The 26,288-nt window shown below is 35.6% G+C and overlaps 1 protein-coding gene across 4 annotated transcripts in view; it reads right to left on the bottom strand.

The window, feature by feature from the left end:
* WDR7 (WD repeat domain 7) overlaps nucleotides 1-26,288 on the bottom strand; it is a 374,749-nt gene that overhangs the window by 228,926 nt on the left and 119,535 nt on the right. For 3 of the 4 annotated variants that reach the window (XM_057504212.1, XM_036918525.2, XM_036918526.2), the window contains 3 exons: nucleotides 11,467-11,565; nucleotides 8,855-8,973; nucleotides 7,070-7,193 (listed from right to left, as the gene is read on the bottom strand). In XM_057504212.1, coding sequence (XP_057360195.1) covers nucleotides 7,070-7,193; nucleotides 8,855-8,973; nucleotides 11,467-11,565 — 342 coding nt within the window. The remainder of the gene's footprint in view (nucleotides 1-7,069; nucleotides 7,194-8,854; nucleotides 8,974-11,466; nucleotides 11,566-26,288) is intronic. The other variant, XM_036918527.2, reaches the window with a different exon arrangement.

Below are 26,288 nucleotides of genomic sequence, written 5' to 3'. Positions count from 1 at the left end.
TACATGGAGGACTTCCTGGCAGCATGAAGTTACTTAATTCTGTGCAGTTCATAACCCACAGCATTACTTGACACAGAGTTCTGTTTATTACTCAGAAGTAAAGTATAAATAACCAGTTGATTCATTAATGCTTTCATTTTGAATTTGGAACTTTACTACTTTAATTTCCAAGACTTGTAGGGAGGATATAAGGGAAATTACAAGAATATTAAAATCACCTTAAAGAAGTCAAGGGACATGAAACTCAAGGAATTTCCTTTAGATAGTGGCGACTCATTACAAAGAAATTTAATTGTTATTCCTTTAGGTTAGTAGCCAAATATAGATAAGTGGAACAGTTTAATGCTGTTAAGCACATGATCAGTCTAAAGTGCTTAAAATTAAGCCCCATAACTCTGACACTCTGGAAGAAAAAAGAAAAACAAATCCCTTAGGTCCCAATGAAACACTGCAAACAGATTCACTACAGATTCCGTGTGCTTGCATAATACAGCTTGTCTTAAGACAAACCCTTTCTGCTTCACAATATAAAAATCCGCACAGAACATGAAGTTCTTTTTATGTCGGTCAGTTGGTCATAATTTAACACTTTCCCTTTCTAACTGCAATGCACAACCACTTCCGCCTGGCTTTGTGAACAGCGGCGTGACTACAGATACCTGAGGAAACATCATCTTTTAGTTTCAGGTGATTCACAAAATACGGATTAATTACAAAAGACGTGTTTTAGAAGTATCAGTTCTTCATGAGCAACCAAATGATATTCCTTTTCTTTCCTCAATGTTAACTAGAATATTTTTTCCCAAAAAGAAAGATACACCCAGGATGTAACAAAAGACCCGAGAAAGTAGGCAAGTAAGTAGAATGTGAGGAACCAGCAGGGATGCCCCAAAGTGCTCACACTAAAGCTTCGGGATTTTTTATTTTCATCAGAGAGCCCTTATTCATAGCCAGTTCACTGTTACTTTATATTTAACTCAAGTAAGTTTGGTTACCTGGCTTCTACCTCCCAGAACACTGGAAACAGTACATTACAAATCAAAGCTGCTAAGAATGAGACAAAACAGTCCAACAGCAAAAACTGGTAGCAATTACCAGACAATAAAAAAGAGGAAATCATTTTTTTAAACCTAAAACAAGAAATGCTAGAAGCATATCAATCTGGGTACTTTTATGTTCAGATAAATAGATCCACTCTTTTCAATAAGCAAATGGTGGTAATTTTACAGCATAGGCCAAAACAACTCTGGCTACTGAGGATTTAAAGCTACAGATATTTAGAAATATATTTTTTTAAAAGGTTTAATTTTTTTTTTTAATCTGACCATCTGGTGATTTTTATACCCTCAGTTATCTTGAAAATCCATTCCTAAGAAGACCGTCAGAGAGTTCCAAATAATTGAGGCATACATAAAAAAAAAGGAAGGAAGGAAAGCTTTGCAGTTAAGGCCCTTCAGGGGGAGTGGAGGGAATTCAGGCTTAACCCCTATTTATCAAACCCTCTCCCTATCCTTTCCCATCCTTTCCCCACCAGTAAACCCTGAAAGCATCTGTCTCCAAAGAATGCACTAATATTACATTGTTTTTACTAGCTACAATATACTCTTCCACTACCTCTAGAATATATAGTCCCCTCTTACCTTCTTGTATATTGTTGGTCCATCCACATTTGTGCTCAGAATGAACACTATTTTATAATCATCAGAAAAGTGACTTCAATTCCAGGTTAAAATAGGTACTACAGTGTGGCTTGTTGAAAGTCAAACTCAAAACATTTACTAGGAGGGTCTTTCATTGAACAAAGAAATCCTGTTCTGTTTCCAAGGGGGATAAAAAGACGAGCCTAACCCTGGTAACCCTAACACAAAAGGAAGCTAAAAAGGCAGGGACTCGATAAGAACAAAGGATTGTTCCTTCAGATGACATCAATACGTATTAAACACGATGTGCTACACATCCTTCTATCAATATCTGAGATGATAAATTTGCAAATTAATACTACATTGGCCATAACTGCATAAAATTACAATAGCACCCCTTTAGAAGAGACTTTGATTTATATAATGGTAGTAACTTTTATGTGTTTAATGTTTCTGACATTAAAGGAAAAGATGAGCTACTGTGAGCAAGCAGAATACAACATACAAGAAATAATTACGCTTGTGACCTCATGCCCTATAAGGTCACTCTGCATCACAGGCCAAAGGAAATCAGGAACCATCAGCATTTACCTCAGAGTAGTCACTGCCTGGAATGAAGGGCAAGTGTGGGTATATTTCATAAACGAGCAGGTGCTTGACCTCATAAAAAAGTCAATTATCAAAATGCTACATGTACACTGTCACAAATAAGAAAAATATATAAAATCGGGTTCTGCAAAATAGCTTCCCTTCAAGATAAATATGAGACAACTGATAACATTTTATCTTCATCCAAATTTTAACACAACTTTTTCACAAAATCACATTAATCCTTCCTTAGTAATAATAGAATTTTGTAAGTGTTTTGTAACCTAAGTGACTAGACATACATGCTAAAGAGTGATAACTCAGAATATGTTTACAATATTCATATGTTACCATCACAAAAATGCATGAAATAATTGCAATCCCAGTCCTGTTACCATTAGAGTACAAACCACATTGCACTTATCCTCAAATTTTCTATCAGAAATGAGACATAAGAAGTCTACATACTGAGTGCTTTTATAAGGAATAAAATGTTTCCTAACAGGTTCAAGGACAGAACACCATTATGGTATCACTCAATTAGGACTTAGTTTTTATGAAAATTTGTGAACTGCCTTTTCAGTTAAGGCAGACTGTTGTTCTTTCTTTCTCCCCAGTAATTTCTGCTCAGAATCCCTCAGCAATATAAGTCAAAGTGAATTCTGAGTCAGTGACAATAAGGAGAACAAAACAATATAGGAAAGGAAAAGGGCGGGCAACATTCACTATGTCTATTATATACCGTGTTAGGTGCTATACAAAAAGTTTCTCTTTAATGCCCCCAACAGTCCTAAGAAAAGCAACTAGCTCTGGCTGGTTGCTTTGCTTGAGTTCTCAGACAGACCTACAGAAGGATTTTATTGCAATATACGTTATAAAATTCCAGAAGACCTCAATATGAGGAGTTGACTTGAGCTGTCATCTTGGTCCCAAGCTCAATTACTTACTGACTACAAAGTCAGAGAAAGTTACTTACCACTTTAAACCTCAAACTCCAGATCTCTAAGATAAAGGGCTATGACAGTCCATCAGCCCAGTATGACATTCTGCTCTTCAGGTAAAAGCACCTTCTGAGTTTCAGAGACAAATATGTAACAAAGAGATGCTTAGACCAAGCTCAGTCATAAGTTAGGGGCTGCCAATATTGCTCAGGCAATTACTGAATGTTTTAAAATGCTTAGGATGATTAAGTTGTCAGAAAATATCTGATGACATATTTACCAGATACACTGCTTAATATTTTACCTAATTAGTTATTAAAACAATTCCTATGCTAGAAGTAGGTTTTAAGTTTCTTAAAATAATGTTTTATGCTGTACCTTGCTACAATAATCATCTCCTCAAACATAAATGAGAATGGTAGAAGCAATTTCACTACAAGCACATTGACGGCAGGTGTGGGCTGTCCACCAGCTGGCTCCATAACCTTTTGATCCCTTCGGACAGCAAATCTGTTCAGCAGCCCTATGTGGTCATTCCTCATTTGTTGTATGCTTTCTTCTCCTTTCACACATTCACAATCCCAACTCCTTCAGCTTGATGTACTTGTATTACAATAGAAAGCTTCCAGTAAAGCAAACTAATTTTACACTCAGTCAATATAAAAGTTCCAGAATAGATTAATATAGAAAGAGTTGTTAGTATGAGATGCTTGAGTTTCATGTGGAATGCATATTTGTTTATTCTTTTGTAAAAAATACAATTATAGTAAGTGATAAGATTAAAATTTTATGTAAGCCAGCATTTGTTTAACGTGCAAAGTACTCTAGGATACTGTATCTAAATACCAAAGCCTTTAATTTACATAAACGTAAAGGTTTAAATTTGACGTAAGAACTTAGTTTATGTTTATTTAAACGATGAGAACCTTTAAGAGTAACTTTCCTAGTTATTTTTCTGCTCCATTTCATTGTTGTTGTTAGCGTTAAATTTAATATGGCTGGATAACACTGCCTGAAAGCAGGATTAGTTAGGCCAAGTATCTACTCATCCCTCCCTGTCCCAACCCAGCGAAGATCCAAGGATGCTGGAGAAAAGCATGATAGAATATAAGAGGTTAAGAGAGTGAGTTTTAAGGTCTGACAGTCACTTAATAACTAAGAGACCCTCCTTGAAAGTTCTTTACTCTCTCCGGACCTCAATTAACTCATCTTGGTGGGGGGGAAGAAAGCACAGGGTGATAGTGACAATAGTGCCGACTTTACAAGATTATTTCAATAGTTGAATGAAATAACACCAATCAGGTACTTAGTAAAAGCCTGACACAGAGAAAGTGTTCAATAAATAGGAGGTATTGTCCTTATTGTACTTATACTGTATCCTCTCTGGACCCACTAACAGATCTCTCACCTAGCAACATATACATCTGTATCATTGCTTCAGGGAGTAATCTGTGACTATTTTATGCCTTTATCTTGAAGCTAACTCATTCTCTTCTTTCCAGGAAAAAAATAAAATGGCACCTACCATCATGGCTAACGGTACCTCTTTTCTCAAACTGGCAAGAACACAAGACTGTACTAATCTTTGGTGTTTTTCTTAGACATTTATATGTAATCTGTAACCAAGATTTAGGATTATCTTTGATTCTCCCCTATCTACATTTAGGTCTGGGACCCATATCCCCTTCCATAACAGTCTCCCAGCTACTTATTCTATATTAGTGCATCCTCCCACTCTACCTCAGTTCATTCTAAATAAAGATGTACTGAGAATGTTTCTTAATATTCCCATTATAGTGTTCTCCTTTTAAAAGGATGTCTAGTGATTTGTTATGTAGTTTCACCTTCTATCTACTCTAGAGTACTATATGTTCATGGTTTGTCCTTACCTTTGGAGATCTTTTATTCAATATGGTTAATGATGAACTGTTGAGCTAATTCTATTTTCTGGAATATTATGAAGTAAACAGTCACAAGTTCCTAAACAAAGACTAGTGTTTCAGACTATTCAAATTTTCAGAAGCAGGACTTTTTTCATCCTAATCTAATTTTTTTTAACTTTAATATTCTAGAAATGTGTTAAACAATACATACTTAAAGAAGAACTTTAAAGCTAATTCTTTAAGTAGAGTCCATATGTCTAAAGATCCTAGTTTTAAATTTCTTTTCATTGAAATGGAAAGATTCACCATAAGCAAATGAAAACCAATATTCTCTCAGTATATAGCCTATTTCCTAAACAGATTAAAGAATTTTAACTGGAGTTGTTAATGTGTGATTTATGATTATATGTGAAATATATGTTTATATTTCTAAAGACTATGAATATATTTGACGAATACATAGTGCTTAGCATGGCCTAGGCACTGTTTCATGTGCTTTGACAAAGGTTAACTCATTCTTTATGCAGAATAACCTTAGGTCTTACTATCATCTTCACTTCATCTGTGACAAAACTGAGGCTGAGAAAAGTTAAATGTCCAAGGTCGCATACCTAAGTAAACCACTACTACAGACACCACCACTGGCAAAATTCGGTAGCATTATGCCAATTACAATTATAATCTCTTTTGAATCCTATTTGCACTTCCTTCTTATACAGTCATATACCAAGAATAATTGGTATTGACAAAAGTTCACTGAAAATGAATTCACCTAAAACCCAGGCCAATTTTTTTTTCCAATATCAACATACTGCAAAATTTTTATACGACGTGGTTGAACACAATATTCAAATACTAAATTTTTCAAGCACATGAAAATCATCTTCTGAAAGAAAACTGGGCTATTTTTATAGCTACCATTTTTTGTAACTTTATAAAATTCTTTCCCTCAACGTTTGACACTGATTTTGACACTTGTTAGGAAGTCTGATGTATGATAATGACATCACAATAGGCAGAGAGTTAGAAGAATATTGCAATGCCAGGCCAAATTGTCATAGTAAAAGTTTCTTTAAAGTTTCATTGAGACTTTATCTTTAAAAAAATAAAACTGATTTATCTTATAGTCAATATGACAGGTTAAATATTAATTCTGAATTCTTCTTAAAATGATGAATTGGGGATGAAGCATAGTTTTCTAAAAAGAAAAAAATTATGACACCACAACATAACACTTCTTCAATGCATATTTGATCCAGCAGCATGATCACAAAGGTTTTATTCTGCAGAAAACATCTAAAAATTTCAACAATTTTTCCCAAGGCCTTTCCCAATTCATTCAAATCACATTCTTTCAAAAGATCCACCTGTCAAAATCCTTGCTAATTTTCTCTTTCCCAATAGTATACTGGTCTAATTCTACCAGATCTTTATTTCTTAAGGATTCACAATTTAGACTTCAACTTGGAAATTATCTGTTTTGTATTTGCACTTGATATCATCAGATCAATCGCTGACAAGTTGGCATACACAAGCATAATGATGCAATGGGCAGAGACAGATGCTAGTGTTTTATTAGGGACTGATTCTATATGGGAGAAATTAAATTTCTTCTAATTCCAAAGACCTTCTCCTTTATTAGAACATTGGACTATGGTTATTCCCCTAGAATTTGATTGATGTGATTATGCCTGAGCATGTGAGTTTGGGAGAGATGGGTGTATGTAGGTGTGCATGCCCTTATGTATACAATCTGTATAGAAACCAATATTTAATGGGAGTCAGACCATTAGTGAAAACTCTGATATGTATATAAGATTTAGCTTTTCATTTTTTAAATACTTAACTCCAAGCCACAGGGATCCAGAAACTGAATGAGCAGAATGTGAGGATCCCTTATTTCCACTTTAAGGTAAACAACTAACTTTTGTTTCTAGGTAGTAGCAAGCATATTTGTGAGCTTTGTACTTTTCTATGTAAGTACAAAAAGCTTTGTAGGAAACATGACAATTCTTACGTGATATGACGTGGTCCATATATTGAGGTAAATAAGGAGCCCAGGCATCGATGGCTTCCTTCCGTCCTGCCTGCTCAATTCTTCTCAGTTCTGCTAGAAGGAGGGCCTGTGCAGCTTCTCTTACCTGAGAAGGCCACAGATCCAAAAAGAAAGCAGATTAGTTTGTGAGGGGTTTAAAACTAGAAAGTTCATAATAAAAGAGCTAGAAAATATACAAACCACATTCATTTATTTACATGAGATACAAACTACTAACCAAATAATGAATTAAGTATTAAAAGTAGAATAAATTGAATACAAGCAAATTAAAGGCATTTTAATTAATGATTTCACTGAAAAGTATCTTAATAGACAGAAATATGTTTATTTCAATCTTTGGGTTTAAAACTTTATTTTCTTAAGTTTTTAATACATTTTTGCACTTTAGCATTTTTAACTTCTAAATTTCCATACAAATATCATTGTTAAAAGTCACCATTACACATTAAATTTGTTTTCTATTTTAGCCTGGAGAAATTAAATTTAAGCTTACCTAGTGAATTTTTTTATATTATACACCAAATAAGTATCGTTTACACAAGCATATGTATAAATCTACACAATTCACGTATATCTAAGACATGCTTAAACAATTTGTTTGCAACAAGTAATATATTCCTGTGTTATGATATTTTTCTAGAGAAGGAAAGTATTTATCAAAGTTATATTATCTCAATTTTTCTTTCAATATGGCACACAACTTCTGTTTTGCATTTAAGTTTAGTTTTATTTTGACAAAAGTGCCACATCAATTTATTATCTATAATTGAAAAAGATAACTGAGCAGCCTTTGGTAAGAGTTAGAATAAAAACTTGTTAATTATAACTGACTTTTGAAGTGAATTAAAATATTATTCAATGCAAAACCAGAAAAATTTCAGTATGCTGCAATTCTACTTGGAGTTGAGGCAAGAGAGACCAGGAAGAGGCAAATATGTTATTTATATTTGCTAAATTAAAAATCTTGAATGATACAAACTGCTACAACTAGACAGGTCAAATGCCATAATAAGGAAAATTTCTATAAAACATTTCCAAGTCTCTCGTCACACTATATTCTAAGCAATATCTATTACAGCATAAGTCCATTAACACAAAATTTTTACCATTTATTGAGCTTCTACCAGGTGTCAAGCTCTGTACTTACTATTTTACTTGCATTATCTTATTTGATCCTGACAGTAATTCCATGAGGAATATATTATTATCCCCACTTTACAAAATAGGTTATGTAAATTGCCCAGTGTCACAAAGTTAATAATTGGCAGGACTGATATTTAAACCCAGGTTTCTTCTAATTCCAAAGACCTTCTCCTTTATTAGAACATTGGACTGTGGTTATTCCCCTAGAATTTGATTGATGTGATTATGCCTGAGCATGTGAGTTTGGGAGAGATGGGTATATGTAGGTGTGCATGCCCTTATGTATACAATCTGTATAGAAAACCAGTATTTAAGAAATGGTTTCATAAAGTGTATGAACTTATCACATACTCACTGGATTTTAAAAAGTAAACAAATATGCAAGATGGAACACCACTGTTTTATATAGAAACAGAAAAAAAACCCATGAATCCATATTTTCTATCACATAACAAGCAGGTGGTAAGAAATTAGATAAACATTAACCATTTCTGTTTCAAACTTACACTTGTCCAATGCCTTTTTAAAGTTTGTTTTCTCTCTACATCATATTGTTTTTCATTCTATCCGTACCATTTTGTTACCTATCCATATCAGCGTTACCTCCAAGCATCGATCCTGCCATCTCCGAGCCAGCATCTCTAGAAGTGGAGGCCTGAATTTGTCCAGTCCCAGCAGGTCTGGTAACATCACACAGTGCATTGCAGCCAGCTGACTCCATCCTGTTACAATGGAATATGTTACAAATACTCTAAATGTTGGCAGTCTGAAATTCTGAAGACTTTTCTTCGTTGTAACTATACCAAAAGCAAAAAAATTAAAAGGGGGGGGGCAAAGCTGCTAAATTATCACTGATTTCAAGTTCTATTATTAAATATTTTACACAAAGAATTATATCAAATATATTTCATTTCTTAATCATGTAACTGGTACTTATAAGAACTCTTAAAAATTTAAAAATAAATGTCCACATAAAATATTAACAAATGCTATAAGAAAAACATGTTTCTCAACAGTCTCTTTAAAATAAGACATATATTCAGGGATGGGAAAGCACAGAAATACACACCTACTAGAGCTACAGTCTTACAACCACTTTCAGTTAAAAAGGCATTCACACAGATGTCCAAAGATAGGTTCACGTAAGGCCTGGCCATATGTGTATTACCAATTGTCAGTCAACAGAGATGTCTTCCCTTCTCTGTCAGAGGGTCTTTAATTAACATACTTACTGATCTCTTTTCTTACAAATGAATCAGATATTTAACCACAATCAGAAGTGAAATAAGTAACATACCATTACTTTTGAGGGGAAAAATGAATTCAGATATTCCATAAAATAAAAAACCCAACAATCCAATATTTACAAAATTTTAAGCATCATTAGCTTTAACCTATGGGAATAAAAGTTATTTTTTCCCCAATTCAAATCTACAACATGGAACTTAATCATATGAAAGACAAGCACTGTAAACCACTGCACTATTTTAAAGTATTAGTACCCAGATATTCTCAATCTATTTCAACCCTATTTTAAAGGTGTCTAAAGTGTATATAGACAATAAATGCCTCATTCTTCCCAAATTATATATGAAGGCACTATTAATTCACAATAACCTCAATTACCTCCTAGAGTTAACATCTAAGACAAGTAATCAAGAATGAATGCAAAAAAAAAAAAAAAATGCTTACTACCATATTACAAGGTGAGTTATCTGTGATCATAGAATTTTAGCAAATCAATGTTCTGAAATAATCTAAACTGTAGTCTTCTAAAACAAAAATAAAAACCCTACCATAAAACTTAAAATGATTACTGGGGTTGTTAAAAACAGAGAGAGAGAGAATGAAACAAAGAGACAAGCCACCTAGCTGAAGATACAGCCTTTCAGTAAGGAATTTCTCATCAACTGAGAATATATAATATAAGCTCATGTATTTTAGATTATAATTTATCTTCAACAGTGGGATATATACATGTACACACAAAATAAATACATTATAAACAAATATATAAAATAAATATAAATACAAATTACTAGCCAATAATTAAAGTGTTTTAATATCTCATAAAAGTGGAAGGGTATATGTCAGCTAAATTTTAATATGATGATGATTCTCACCATGGTACAGTCAATAGCTTATTTTTTAATTATCAAATTACTGTCACAACAGCTTAATAAATATGACCCTAATTATTTTTGCTAAAATCCAGTCTGAACATATATGTTAAGGTCTATGACAGGAAAACCAAACAAACAAAAAAAAGAATTATGCTTTTAAGTTCCCATGTTTTCTTTTCAAAGTAATGATACTTAAAACATAGGTTCTTTACTTTATATTGTGCCATTCTTCCCATATGAATGGACTTTTTAGTGAAGAGAGAATTTTTCTGGGTTTACATCTGAGATTTTTCTCCTTTGTATATTATACAAACTAGTGAAGATTGAGCCCACAAAGAATACGGTGGTATAACTCAAAGCTCACAAGTTCCATTAAACTTCCAGGTAGTATAATTAATTCTAGATGGCTCCTAGAGAACAAAGGTTTGTGGACTTCATTCCCATTTTCAGATCCCCAAAAACACTTTCTTCTAGCATTAATTCCACAGGGATAATATGTAGGCTAACTATATACTAGAAAATTGAAATTACAGATTTTTGCTTTAGCCAGAAACAGAAATAGTAAAGAAGATAAATAAGTGAATCCCTATCAGTCCACAGTCACTGTCACTGACCATCATTCTGAAGACTTTTCAGATGAGACTGTAAATTAAGAAACCCCCTCATATCCCTCTCTAACCAGGGCACATGGTGTGTAAAGAGAGCCAAGTGTGTCTGTCACAGATTAATGATACATGTCAAATAATTTCATTAGCTCTAACACCAAAGGTCACATGGCAAACAGATGAATCTACCTTTTAATACCTACTTCACATCAAAGATTAGCATCTTTGTACTTCAACAGCATTCTAGATTACAAGAAATGTGGTTTATACCATACAGGAGTAACATGACATTTTTATTACAGCCCTTATCATTAAGTTATAAAATAGAAATATAGTTTTAAAACAGATAACAAAGTTATAAAATAGAAACTTTAGGATCTCATATATAATAAAGTAGATAAATGTGTAAATTAGATAAAAAAGACCATGTTGTAGTAGAATAAGGCATAGACTGAAAGTAAGCTGTTAGAAAGTTGAGAGAGAATACCTTCATTTACTAAGAAACAGGTATGTAAAGCAGGAGTGGAAGCAGGGTCAGAGCCAGAGCGATCAGCATCAGACCGAGCTGAAACAACAGGTGCAGGAACTTGCAGAGAAAAAGAGAAGAAATAAAGAGGACAGGATTGAGGTACAGCAGTTTCTGAAAAAAAGCTCAGTATTAGTGAAGAATGAAAAACAAAGTTGGCAAAATATAATAAATGTAGAACTGAAAAAAGATGTTTGAATCAGTGGGGCATGATTGTTTAGGGTTACAGCAGGGAAATGATATGTTTTATTAAATAGTAATCATGATGTAGTTGACATTCCTCTTAAAACCAAAATCTATTTAATACTATAGTTGAATGACATGTTAACTATTATAAAACTAGGTTTAAAACAACAAAAGCTTCAGTGAAAACTGACAACAAACATCAGCAGAAAAGTGTAACTAAATTTTTTTAATGTATCATATAATGAAAATTTATGTTGTCTTCATATGGTCAACTACATTTTTACTAATAAATTATTTCCTAACATTATGTGTAAATTCTTTTAATATCTCAAACTAATATCCAGTAAGATCATTTCAATTTTCCATACTCATTTTACAAAAACTCAATTTAAAATATACCAACTTGTAAAGAATATGTATACTACACTCTTGCTAGAAGAATCCTAACATAGCTTTATTCTTTGGAGTTTAAAAAATATTTTTATGATACAAATGCTTTATATTCTAAAAATAATTATTGTGATTATTATAATCCTTATACAATAGATGCAACAATTCCCACCCCAAAAAAATTTGTTACCAGGAAAATGTTTCAACTTAAATTATCATATGAAAAGGCAAAAGGACCGTATGGCACACACATTCTACAACTGAAGGTCAATGTTAAGATTTAGAGGTCACCATTTGACACTTCCTTCCTATGGAGAAATTACCATATGTCATGCACAAGCATCTTCAAATTAATCCCTCTCCTTTCTTCTGTCGTTGAACAGCAATTGGTTTGGGCTCCTGAACAGATTAAGCATTGTCTGCTGAATGATATGTTTGTTTTTCATGCAGTGAAGTTCTTTTGTGACTACAGGACAGCTGCATGAAAACAACTTTTCATAATTTTCACACGAATGCATCATAATGTCAATCGGGCACGTGTGAGGTAAACAGGAGGACTAAAAGAAGTACATGAACAGTAATAAAAAGTAGAAAATCCAACTCCATAAACCCTAAGAAGCACATCTTGCATACACAGTTTTATCTGGGAAATTATAATTTTTTTAATTATAGCCTGTTCTTTGTTCCTTATACAATTGTTTTACAATGCTATGCTTATAACATAACAGGAATAGAGCTGTTCTAAGTTGCATACTTCATAAAATCTAAGAATTCGGTTGTAATCTTGCAAAGAAATCCCAAATGTTTCTACATGCCACTGAATAATTTTTTCAATTTTTAAATCATTTTAAATTACAAATTCCATTATTATGACCTATAAAACATTCACTTCCTCATGCAAAAAGTTGGTAAGCCCTGGTGGCAAGGAGTTAATTTTTATGTTTTAGCTTTCATGCCACCAAAATCGTTGAGAAAGTTCCTCTGGTGGTTTCCAATAGTTGGGACTTCTCTATAATTTTGCTTAAATAAAAAAAAAAAGTAGTATTAAGTATTATTGTTTCTGAAAAGACTGTATCAGCTCTATCTCATTTTACCCTTACTTCTGACAGGACACTAGAATGAGAGAGGAAATTCAATATAAATGAATAAAAATTTAGGACTGAGTGACCATTACCCTAGCCAGGTCAAATAAGCTATAATGCTTTCTCTACATCACAAGTCTAAAGGAAACTAGAAATGCTACTGGAGAAACTGCTAGAATAAGCAGAGTAAATCTTAATAGAATAATATATATATATTATTGAATATCTTTTAATGGGAGAAATAAACATATTCTGGGTGTTTATATTTTTGGAGTCTTGTTTAAATGACATTGCATACAGAAAAAAGCCATGTACACATCCCTTTAATAAATTCTGGGGCACTAAAAATCAAGAAAAATACTGTATTAGAAATCAAGGAATCAGATTTACTATGCTTTAAAAATCTCTGCATTGCCACCAAACAATACTTCATTCAGACTAATATAACTGAAACTGCAGAATCCAGAACTACTTTCATAATTCATTGAGAATATTAAAATTAAACTCTGCTGGAGCTTTTAAAACAATCCACATATGGAAAAATCAGTACTAGAAATAAAGAAAAAAGTTACACTTTCAAAATAAAAAGCTCAATATTTAATGCCAAATAAATCTGAAGAAGTTATAAGAAGTTATGTGTAGCACTGAACATCAAAGATTCATACCACAAAACATAAGCAAGCATTGACTTCTTAAAACAGAAAAGCTGTCATGTCAACTATCAGTTGACTTCTATTATTAAGGATTAGTAAGACACAAGGGAAAACAGTCTCAGCAAAGCTTCAAATGGTGACAGACTGACACAGTTCTATTATTTTACCTCTGAAAGTCTAAGTAATTTTGCAGGTAAGAGTCTCTTCAACTGCTCACTCTCATATGAAAACACAGGTGAAGAAAAATGAACTTGCATGACAACATACATATGCATACTTATGCTCTGGCTTCCCTTTAAGTGGCATATATAGGCATACCTTGTTTTATTGCACTTTGCTTTACTGCGTTTCACAAATACTGCTTCTTTTTTTTTTTTAATTGAAGGGTTGTGGCAACTTCGCATTGAGCAAATCTATTGGCATCATTTCTCCAAAAGCATTTGGTCACTTCATGTTTCTGTGACACATTTTAGTAATTCTTACAATATATCAAACTTTTTGCATTAGTATTATATTTGTTACAGTGATCTGTGGTTGGTGATCTTTGATGTGATAATTGTGAGTATTTGGCAGCATGACATATTGCACCCATATTAAGATGGTGAACTTCATTGATAAATGTATGTGTTCTGACTGATCAACCAAGCAGCCATTCCAACTCTCCCTCTCCTCAGGCCCCCTATTTCCTGAGACACAATCCTGCTGAAATCAGGTCAATTGATAACCCTTCAATGGCGTCATAAAGTCACACTTCTCTCACTTTAAATCAAAAGCTGGAAATGATTCAACTTTGTGAGCAAGGCATGTCAAAAGTCAAGACAGGCGTCATAAACGGGGATTTGGAAGAAGTTGATCCCAAACCTCATGGATGACTTTGAGGGATTCAAGACTTCAGTAGAGAAAGTAACTGCAGATGTGGTGGAAATAGTTAAGAGAATTAGAAAGAGAAGGGGAAACTGAAGATGTGACTGAATTGATGCAATCATAATAAAATTTTAATGGGGGAGGGGTTGCTTCTTATGAATGAGCATGTACTCTATTCCTGGTGAAGACGCTGTCAAGTTTGTTAAAATGACAACAAAGGATTTAGAATATTGCATAAAGTTAATTGATAAAGTAACAGCAGGGTTTGAAAGGACTGATTTCAATTTTGAAAGATGTTCTATTGTGGGTAAAATGCTATCAAACGGCATCACATTCTACAGAGAAATCACTCATGAAAGGAAGAGTCAATTAGTGCAACACACTTCACTGTTGTCATCTTTTAAGAAATTGTCACAGTGAACCCATCCTTCAGCAACTACCGCTCTAATCAGTCGATAGCCATAAACATCGAGGCAAGATCCACCAGCAAAAAGATTATGAGTCACTGGAAGCTCAGATGATAGCATTTTTGAGCAATAAAGTATTTTTTTAACTAAGGTACATATATTGCTTTTTAGACATAATCTGCTACACACTTCAATAGATTATAGTAGAGTGTAAATGTAACTTTTATATGCACTGGGAAAGCAAAAAACTCATTAGACTACTTGCTTTATTGTGATGTCAGTTTTAGTGCAGTGGTCTCAAACCAAACCCACAGCATCTCTAAGGTACACCTATCCATAAGTACTCAATATTTCAATATCTGTGGTCCTCTGATTTTAAACAGGTCTATTTCAGTTTTCATTTGAAATCTGATTCTAAACTCCATTTTCCCCTACTGCCACTGTGATATTTAAGATACATACAGGACAGAAAGTTAACATACTTTAGGTAGCAAGTGTTCTCTACATACCGCTCTCTCATCACCCTCCAGGCACATAAACACGGACAGCCCTTCGATACATTTTATCAAAAGGAATAAAAGAAAGTCTACAAAGTACAATAAACCAAATACAATGCTTAAAGAAGCTCTTTCAAAGGTTAACAAAAAAAATGAATAAAATGATTTAATGATGAATCACTTCATCTAAGTGTTATATGGTGATCACGAAGCTCCAAGGGAAGAGGACAGAGGAGAAGAAGGCATTCCACACTGGGTGTGCCATCCAGTACAGAGATCTTAGCACCACGTATATGCCTTTTTGTAAACTTCCTTTTCTACACTTTTATGTCTTCGGTAGATGGGTATTCTAGTCTTTTAAATCAACATAAAACATTACGGTAAATCATTCATCAGAAATTCTAAGGAAAGCAGGATATGCTTAAAACACTGTAAAGGAGTAGCACAAATATCTGATGGCAATAGGGGAGCACAAAGTTCCAGGCAAATGAAAGGATAAGAACCTACTACAAAGCAGAATGAATTAACAGCTCAAAATAACATTGCGACAGACAGACATCAAGTCAAAATACAAAAGTGTCAATAATATTTGAAAATTATAGTAACGTTTACTTAACAACCTATTAGATCACACTGGATTACATCAGAATTGGAGTACGCCTAGATGTAGTGACGATTTTTACCTTGGCCTGTAACTCCAGCTGAAGAGTTTAAAAAACAAAACAAAACGAACAAGTAAACAAACAAACAAACAAAAGCCCTTATGTAGAAGGGCTCCTTCGTTAGAAACATCCAAAACAAATAAATGAGCTAAGACTAAAATCCATGGGAAGAAGTTTCATTGTAGTGAAAGATAAAGTTATAAATACTAACTTGAATTGATACTTGAAGGCTATTAAAATTTTCTACTCCATTTAATTAATACTTAATAAGTGCCTACTATGTGCCAGCGCCAGGTGTTGGGCTAAGCACATAAAAACTCACAAAGACGGTGCCCTCAGGTGCTCAGAGTCTAGTAGAAAAAGCAGGTAAGTAACCAATTTAAGAACTATCCTAAATTGTATTCCTCTGGATCTCCTCCACTAGACATAAGCTACTCGAAAGCAGAGATTTCTTGTCAGCCCCTTAGAGCCTCAACACCTAGTTATTGACCTATTGACTCTAGAAACATTTAGAGAAGGTATCTATAGATTCATTCATTCAACAAATATTTACTGAGCACCTTCTACATGTCAGCCACTATTCCAAGTACTTACGTAAAACCAGTGAACAAAACCAGAAAAAATGTTACTGCCCTTTGAGCTTCCAAAGCAGACAAAATTTATAAAACAAATTTTAAAAAGAGTAAGAAAAGATACGTAAGTTCAAACACAACATTTTAGATAGTTTTCAGGTCCATCCACTGACCTGATAAATGTACTCCATGTTTTTTGTGATTGACCCTAGAAAAGGATGGTGAGAAGCTATTGGCTATTACCTAAATGATTCCTGAGATAGTATAACAATGAGTACCTTTTACTTCTAAGTTTAGACAGCCTAAATTGAAACCATTTCTGAAAAACCAAACTGCAAATAATGTAACATAATCTTAAATCTCTAATCTGCTTAAACTTGGTGCCACACCCACCACTGAGTAAAGATGCAACTACTAATATAAAGATATAGTCACAATCAAAGTAAGTGCTAGGAACACAGAGGAAAGACTTAGGCCATGAGATTATCGAATTGATCAAGACAAATACAGTATGTCAGAATGTAGAAAACCCTAAAGCCATGGGCAAATTTAAGGCTGTATGAACCATGAACAAAAATTTAGTTGTTTGACATCTTCAATCCCCTTCTCAAGGGAAATGCTTTATGAAGTGCAAAATTGTGTATCTAAGAAATAAAAACTATCAAAAAGTACATGACTGTCAGTATATGTCAATTACTGGTGAACAGTGAATTACCAAGCCTACTATTAGACAAAACCAACTTCTTGTGAGGAAATTATTTTCCAACACAATACTCTGATATTATGTTTATTGAGAAATGATGTTAAGCTATACTACCTACACCATCTTTATTCTCACACCCAAATGTCTGTGAAGGAGCCAATCCCTAGCTCAAGTCTTTATATAGATTATTTGCACCTGAGCAAGTATTAGTCACATGTAAGTGACAGTTTATCAAAAAAGGAGCATATTCATGTTTGCAGTCCAAACTTGGATTGTGAGTCAGTGTGCACTGCAGTGGGAGTCAAAAAAAGAAAACATAAGGGAAGAGGAAAATGTTTAAAAGAAAACCAAGGTAAGAAAAGTCAAGAGTACAAAGATAAAACTATATAATACTCTATTGCTTAGTTGTAGTCTAAGAACTCAGAGCTTTTGTCTGTATCTCACCACTTCTTACCTAAATTACTCATATTCATGTGTTACCTACCAGATAAACATAACTACTCAAGAGCATATACATCATACTAATATAACATCCCAAACAGAGTTATCTGGAGTAAAAAAAGAGCACAGCAAATATATGTTAAAGAGAAAATTACAACGTGTTCATTTCAATATCCAAGTAGAAGATGGATTTCATGATAGCATCCTAATGTATTTTATTAAGTAATTCTCTTTCAGTACAGAATGCAGACCTTCATTTACCTTAAGAGAAACAACTGTGCTGCTCCAAATGGAAATTCTTAAATCTCTTGCCTTAAGTAAATGCTTTAGAAAAGAGACTCAATGCTCAGTGCCTTCCTCATTGCTCTCAAAACTCCATGCTTTCTGAGAGGAACAACATTACAGCATAGCAACCTTAAAATCTTTAGACCTAACCACGTGAGCAAATTCATTACCATAATGCATCATGACAGTACCACAAATTATACTGGATTGCCTGTATCTGCTATGATGACAGAGGGAGAAACATGCAACCCAAGAAGAAATATCAACTGTAGAGATGATAATGAAGATTGACAATGATGATGACAACAAATAATATCACTAACAGGACTCTATCTTATATGAAGTTTTAAACTAACTAAATGAAATACAATATGCCCTGCCACTGATTTGTATTATATATTACCTGGAAGGTATTTTCAATGATTTGGAAAATAAATACGTGCTATTTTAGAAAAAGCACAGATATAGAGGTAAAATATACTGGTTGTGTCTTAATCATACCACCATAACTACAACTGTACTTTAACAAATCTCTTACCTAATATGAGCCTGTTTCTATTTCTCCCTGAAATAATACTCTAAAAATATTAAAACTCTCTACAATGTAAATAACTTTACATTATAAGGTAATAATATAGTTAAAACATTTCAGAAACAAAGGGAGGGGAACTTACATTCCTGGTCAAAGAGTAACATGAGACAGATTTACAACCCTATCTACTAAAACAATCTTTTTTAAAAAAGGGAAAAACACATAAAACAATGATTTCAAGACACTGGACATCAAACAATGAGGGACTGAGAGTCAAGAATTAAGAGACAAAGTGAGCCCTGTGACTGGCCCAGCTTATTAACTTGAGGTTTTATAGGCCAAGGAACAGGAAGGGGTAATGAAGGAAGAACCCAGCTGAGCTCATCCTAGTTGAGGGGACAGAGCTGAGAATCTTAGAAAACCAAGGCAGGGGAGGAGGGGCGGAAGATGGCGGCGAGAGTAGAGCAGCGGAAATCTCCTCCCAAAACCACATATATCTATGGAAATATAACAAAGACAACCCTTCCTAGAATAAAGACCAGAGGACACAGGACAATATCCAGACCACATCCGCACCTGAGAGAACCCAGCGCCTCGCGAAGGGGGTAAGATACAAGCCCCGGCCCCGCGGGAGCCGAGCGCCCCTCCCCCCAGCTCCCGGCGGGAGAAGAGCAGGCAGAACGGGAGGGAGAAGGAGCCCAGGACTGCCGAACACCCAGCCCCCGCCATCCGGGCCAGAGTGCAGGGCCCTCGATACTAGGAAAACAGGGCAGCAAGAACAGTGAGCAGGCACTGGAGGCTGGGCGCCAGAGGACATAAGAAAAGCGCGTGACCATTTTTTTTTTTTTTTTGCTTTTTTGCTGTTTTGATTTGGCGAGCACTTTTTGGAAGTCTTAAAGGGATAGGGACCCCAATACTAGGGAAACAGGGCAGCAAGACCGGTGAGCAGAGGCCTGAGGCTGGCACCGCAGAATAAAGAAAAACGAACGACCAACATTTTTTTTTTTTTTTTTTAATCAAAAATATTTTTTTTTTTTTTTTTTTTTTTGGTGGTCGTTGTTTTGTTTTGGCGGGTGCTTTTTGGAAGTCTTAAAGGGGCAGGGCGGGTCACTTAATCCAGAGATAGGGAATCCGGGATCTCTGGGCACCCTAACCCCTGGGCTGCAGGGAGCAGGGAGGCCCCTTACGGAGATAAATAGCCTCCCAGCAGCTCCCCCTCCAACGCGACTCCACCACTTTGGAGCAGCTGCCCGAGCCAGGCCACGCCCACAGCAACAGCGGAGATTAACTCCATAGCAGCCGGGCAGGAAGCAGAAACCCTGTCTGCGCGCAGCTGCGCAGCACAAGTCACTACAGGTTGCTGTTCTCCCAGGAGAGGAGGGCCACAAACCAACAAGAAAGGAAGTCCTTCCAGCCGTCACTCGTCCCAGTTCTGCAGACTATTCCTATCACCATGAAAAGGCAAAGCTACAGGCAGACAAAGATCACAGAGACAACACCAGAGAAGGAGACAGACCTAACAAGTCTTCCTGAAAAAGAATTCAAAATCAGAATCATAAACATGCTGAGAGAGATGCAAAGAAATATGCAAGAGAAATGGGATGAAGTCCGGAAGGAGATCACAGATACCAGAAAGGAGATCGCAGAAATGAAACAAACTCTGGAAGGGTTTATAAGCAGAATGGATAGAATGCAAGAGGCCATTGATGGAATTGAAATCAGAGAACAGGAACGCATAGAAGCTGACATAGAGAGAGACAAAAGGATCTCCAGGAATGAAACAATATTAAGAGAACTGTGTGACTATTCCAAAAGGAACAATATCCGTATTATAGGGGTTCCAGAAGAAGAAGAGAGAAGAAAAGAGATGGAAAGTATCTTAGAAGAAATAATTGCTGAAAACTTCCCCACACTGGGGGAGGAAGTAATCGAACAGACCACGGAAATACACAGAACCCCCAACAGAAAGGATCCAAGAAGGACAACACCAAGACACATAATAATTAAAATGGCAAAGATCAAGGACAAGGAAAGAGTGTTAAAGGCAGCTAGAGAGAAAAAGGTCACATATAAAGGGAAACCCATCAGGCTAACGTCAGATTTCTCAACAGAAACCCTATAGGCCAGAAGAGAATGGCATGATATATTTAATACAATGAAACAGAAGGGCCTTGAACCAAGGATACTGTATCCAGCACGACTATCATTCAAATATGACGCTGTGATTAAACAATTCCCAGACAAACAAAAGCTGAGGGAATTTGCTTTCCATAAACCACCTCTACAGAACATCTTACAGGGACTGCTCTAGATGGGAGCACTCCTAAAAAGAGCACAGCACAAAACACCCAACATATGAAGAATCGAGGAGGAGGAACAAGAAGGGAGAGAAGAAAAGAATCTCCAGAGAGCGTATATAACAGCTCAATAAGCGAGCTAAGTTAGGCAGTAAGATACTAAAGAGGCTAACCTTGAACCTTTGGTAACCACAAATTTAAAGCCTGCAATGGCAATAAGTACATATCTTTCAATAGTCACCCTAAATGTTAATGGGTTGAATGCACCAATCAAAAGACACAGAGTAACAGAATGGATAAAAAAGCAAGACCCATCTATATGCTGCTTACAAGAAACTCACCTCAAACCCAAAGACATGTACAGACTAAAAGTCAAGGGATGGAAAAACATATTTCAAGCAAACAACAGTGAGAAGAAAGCAGGGGTTGCAGTACTAATATCAGACAAAATAGACTTCAAAACAAAGAAAGTAAAAAGAGATAAAGAAGGGCACTACATAATGATAAAGGGCTCAGTCAAACAAGAGGATATAACCATTCTAAATATATATGCACCCAACACAGGAGCACCAGCATATGTGAAACAAATACTAACAGAACTAAAGGGGGATATAGACAGCAATGCATTCATTCTAGGAGACTTCAACACACCACTCACCCCAAAGGATAGATCCACCGGGCAGAAAATAAGTAAGGACACGGAAGCACTGAACAACACAGTAGAGCAGATGGACCTAATAGACATCTATAGAACTCTACATCCAAAAGCAGCGGGATATACATTCTTCTCAAGTGCACATGGAACATTCTCCAGAATAGACCACATACCAGGCCACAAAAAGAGCCTCAGAAAATTCCAAAAGATTGAAATCCTACCAACCAACTTTTCAGACCACAAAGACATAAAACTAGAAATAAACTGTACAAAGAAAGCAAAGAGGCTCACAAACACATGGAGGCTTAACAACACGCTCCTAAATAATCAATGGATCAATGACCAAATCAAAATGGAGATCCAGCAATATGGAATATAATGGAAAATATAATGGAAACAAATGACAACAACAATTCCAGCAATATAGAATATAATGGAAAATATAATGGAAACAAATGACAACAACAACACTAAGCCCCAACTTCTGTGGGACACAGCAAAAGCAGTCTTAAGAGGAAAGTATATAGCAATCCAAGCATATTTAACAAAGGAAGAGCAATCCCAAATGAATGGTCTAATGTCACAATTATCGAAATTGGAAAAAGAAGAACAGATGAGGCCTAAAGTCAGCAGAAGGAGGGACATAATAAAGATCAGAGAAGAAATAAATAAAATCGAGAAGAATAAAACAATAGCAAAAATCAATGAAACCAAGAGCTGGTTCTTCGAGAAAATAAACAAAATAGATAAGCCTCTAGCCAGACTTATTAAGAAGAAAAGAGAGTCAACACAAATCAACAGTATCAGAAATGAGAAAGGAAAAATCACGACGGACCCCACGGAAATGCAAAGAATTATTGGAGAATACTATGAAAACCTATATGCTAACAAGCTGGGAAACCTAGGAGAAATGGACAACTTCCTAGAAAAATACAACCTTCCAAGATGACCCAGAAATAAACAGAAAATCTAAACAGACCAATTATCAGCAACGAAATTGAAGCGGTAATCAAAAAACTACCGAAGAACAAAACCCCCGGGCCAGATGGATTTATCTCGGAATTTTATCAGACATACAGGGAAGACATAATACCCATTCTCCTTAGAGTTTTCCAAAAAATAGAGGAGGAGGGGATACTCCCAAACTCATTCTATGAAGCTAACATCACCCTAACACCAAAACCAGGCAAAGACCCCACCAAAAAAGAAAACTACAGACCAATATCCCTGATGAACGTAGATGCAAAAATACTCAACAAAATATTAGCAAACCGAATTCAAAAATACATCAAAAGGATCATACACCATGACCAAGTGGGATTCATCCCAGGGATGCAAGGATGGTACAACGTTCGAAAGTCCATCAACATCATCCACCACATCAACAAAAAGAAAGACAAAAACCACATGATCATCTCCATAGATGCTGAAAAAGCATTTGACAAAGTTCAACATCCATTCATGTTAAAAACTCTCAGCAAAATGGGAATAGAGGGCAAGTACCTCAACATAATAAAGGCCATCTATGATAAACCCACAGCCAACACTATATTGAACAGCGAGAAGCTGAAAGCATTTCCTCTGAGATCGGGAACTAGACAGGGATGCCCACTCTCCCCACTGTTATTTAACATAGTACTGGAGGTCCTAGCCACGGCAATCAGACAAAATAAAGAAATACAAGGAATCCAGATTGGTAAAGAAGAAGTTAAAATGTCACTATTTGCAGATGACATGATACTGTACATAAAAAACCCTAAAGACTCCACCCCAAAACTACTAGAACTGATATCGGAATACAGCAAAGTTGCAGGATACAAAATCAACACACAGAAATCTGTGGCTTTCCTATACACTAACAATGAACCAACAGAAAGAGAAATCAGGAAAACAACTCCATTCACAATTGCATCCAAAAAAATAAAATACCTAGGAATAAACCTAACCAAAGAAGTGAAAGACTTATACTCTGAAAAGTACAAGTCACTCTTAAGAGAAATTAAAGGGGACACTAACAGATGGAAACTCATCCCATGCTCGTGGCTAGGAAGAATTAATATCGTCAAAATGACCATCCTGCCCAAAGCAATATACAGATTTGATGCAATCCCTATGAAACTACCAGCAACATTCTTCAATGAACTGGAACAAATAATTCAAAAATTCATATGGAAACACCAAAGACCCCGAAGAGCCAAAGCAATCCTGAGAAAGAAGAATAAAGTAGGGGGGATCTCACTCCCCAACTTCAAGCTCTACTATAAAGCCATAGTAATCAAGACAATTTGGTACTGGCACAAGAGCAGAGCCACAGACCAATGGAACAGACTAGAGAATCCAGACATTAACCCAGACATATATGGTCAATTAATATTTGATAAAGGAGCCATGGACATACAATGGCAAAATGACAGTCTCTTCAACAGGTGGTGCTGGCAAAACTGGACAGCTACATGTAGGAGAATGAAACTGGACCATTGTCTAACTCCATATACAAAAGTAAACTCAAAATGGATCAAAGACCTGAATGTAAGTCATGAAACCATTAAACTCTTGGAAGAAAACATAGGCAAAAACCTCTTAGACATAAACATGAGTGACCTCTTCTTGAACATATCTCCCCGGGCAAGGAAAACAACAGCAAAAATGAACAAGTGGGACTATATTTAGCTGAAAAGCTTCTGTACAGCAAAAGACACCATCAATAGAACAAGAAGGATCCCTACAGTATGGGAGAATATATTTGAAAATGAAACATCTGATAAAGGCTTGACGTCCAGAATATATAAAGAGCTCACACGCCTCAACAAACAAAAAACAAATAACCCAATTAAAAAATGGGCAGAGGAACTGAAGAGACAGTTCTCCAAAAAAGAAATACAGATGGCCAACAGACACATGAAAAGATGCTCCACATCGCTAATTATCAGAGAAATGCAAATTAAAACTACAATGAGGTATCACCTCACACCAGTAAGGATGGCTGTCATCCAAAAGACAAACAACAACAAATGTTGGCGAGGCTGTGGAGAAAGGGGAACCCTCCTACACTGCTGGTGGGAATGTAAGTTAGTTCAACCATTGTGGAAAGCAGTATGGAGGTACATCAAAATGTTCAAAACAGACTTACCATTTGACCCAGGAATTCCACTCCTAGCAATTTACCCTAAGAACGCAGCAATCAAGTTTGAGAAAGACAGATGCACCCCTATGTTTATCGCAGCACTATTTACAATAGCCAAGAATTGGAAGCAACCTAAATGTCCATCAATAGATGAATGGATAAAGAAGATGTGGTACATATACACAATGGAATACTACTCAGCCATAAGAAAAGGGCAAATCCAATCATTTGCAGCAACATGGATGGAGCTGGAGGGTATTATGCTCAGTGAAACAAGCCAAGTGGAGAAAGAGAAATACCAAATGATTTCACTTATCTGTGGAATATAAGAACAAAGGAAAAACTGAAGGAACAAAACAGTAGCAGAATCACAGAACTCAAGAATGGACTAACAGGTATCAAAGGGAAAGGGACTGGGGAGGATGGGTGGGTAGGGAGGGATAAGAGGGGGGAGAAGTAGGGGGGTATTAAGATTAACATGCATGGGGGGGTAGGAGAAAAGGGAGGGCTGTACAACACAGAGAAGGCAAGTAGTGATTCTACAACATTTTGCTATGCTGATGGACAGTGACTGTAAAGGGGTTTATAGGGGAGACCTGGTATAGGGGAGAGCCTAGTAAACATAATATTCGTCATGTAAGTGTAGATTAGTGATACCAAAAACAAAGCAAAAAAAAAAAAAAAAGGGCAGTTCCTGTGTGGTAACCTCCAATGAGTTCTACACAAGGGTATAAAGGGCATATAAAAGTGTAGGCAAAGGGTCTGTTTGTGTTTATACAGAGGATCAAAGCCTAATTGGGCTACCCCGAAAATGAACTAAGATACGATATGAAAGAGAACTTCCAACATCAGCACTCTCTGGAAGACTCATGCCAGAAGATGATCGTCAAAAAACCCCAACAAAGATCCACGCACTGCTACAGCTGTAGATGCACTCATCCCACCAGTTCCTGGACTTGCCATGGGAATGAGGAAGGAGATATCTAAGCTGGCCTGTGCATACAGTAAAACAACAAATTTGACTGGATCTAATCTATACTGTTGGAACTCAACCAAGAATTAGGAGAAGTGCAAATTGTAGCGCTCCAAAGTCTTACAACTACAGACTATTTACTGTTAAAAGAACATAAGGGATGTGAACATTCCCCAGGAATGGGCTGTTTTAATTTGTCTGATTTCTCTCAGACTGTTCAAGTTCAGTTGGACAATATCCACCATATCATAGTTAAGTTTTCACAAATGCCTAAGGTGCCTAACTGGTCTTCTTTGTTTCACTGGAGATGGCTGGTAATTACAGATATGCTTTGGTTATGTAACTATACTCCTATTATGTTAATGTGTGTGCGCAATTTAAGTAGTAGCTTAAAACCTATACATGCTGAAGTACTCTACAAGAAGATATGTCAAAGAAATAATCAATCTTCCCAGGTTTT

This window comes from Manis pentadactyla, chromosome 6 (genome assembly GCF_030020395.1).
Source record: "Manis pentadactyla isolate mManPen7 chromosome 6, mManPen7.hap1, whole genome shotgun sequence".
Lineage (NCBI taxonomy): Eukaryota > Metazoa > Chordata > Mammalia > Pholidota > Manidae > Manis > Manis pentadactyla.
This window is presented reverse-complemented; position numbering and strand designations above follow the sequence as displayed.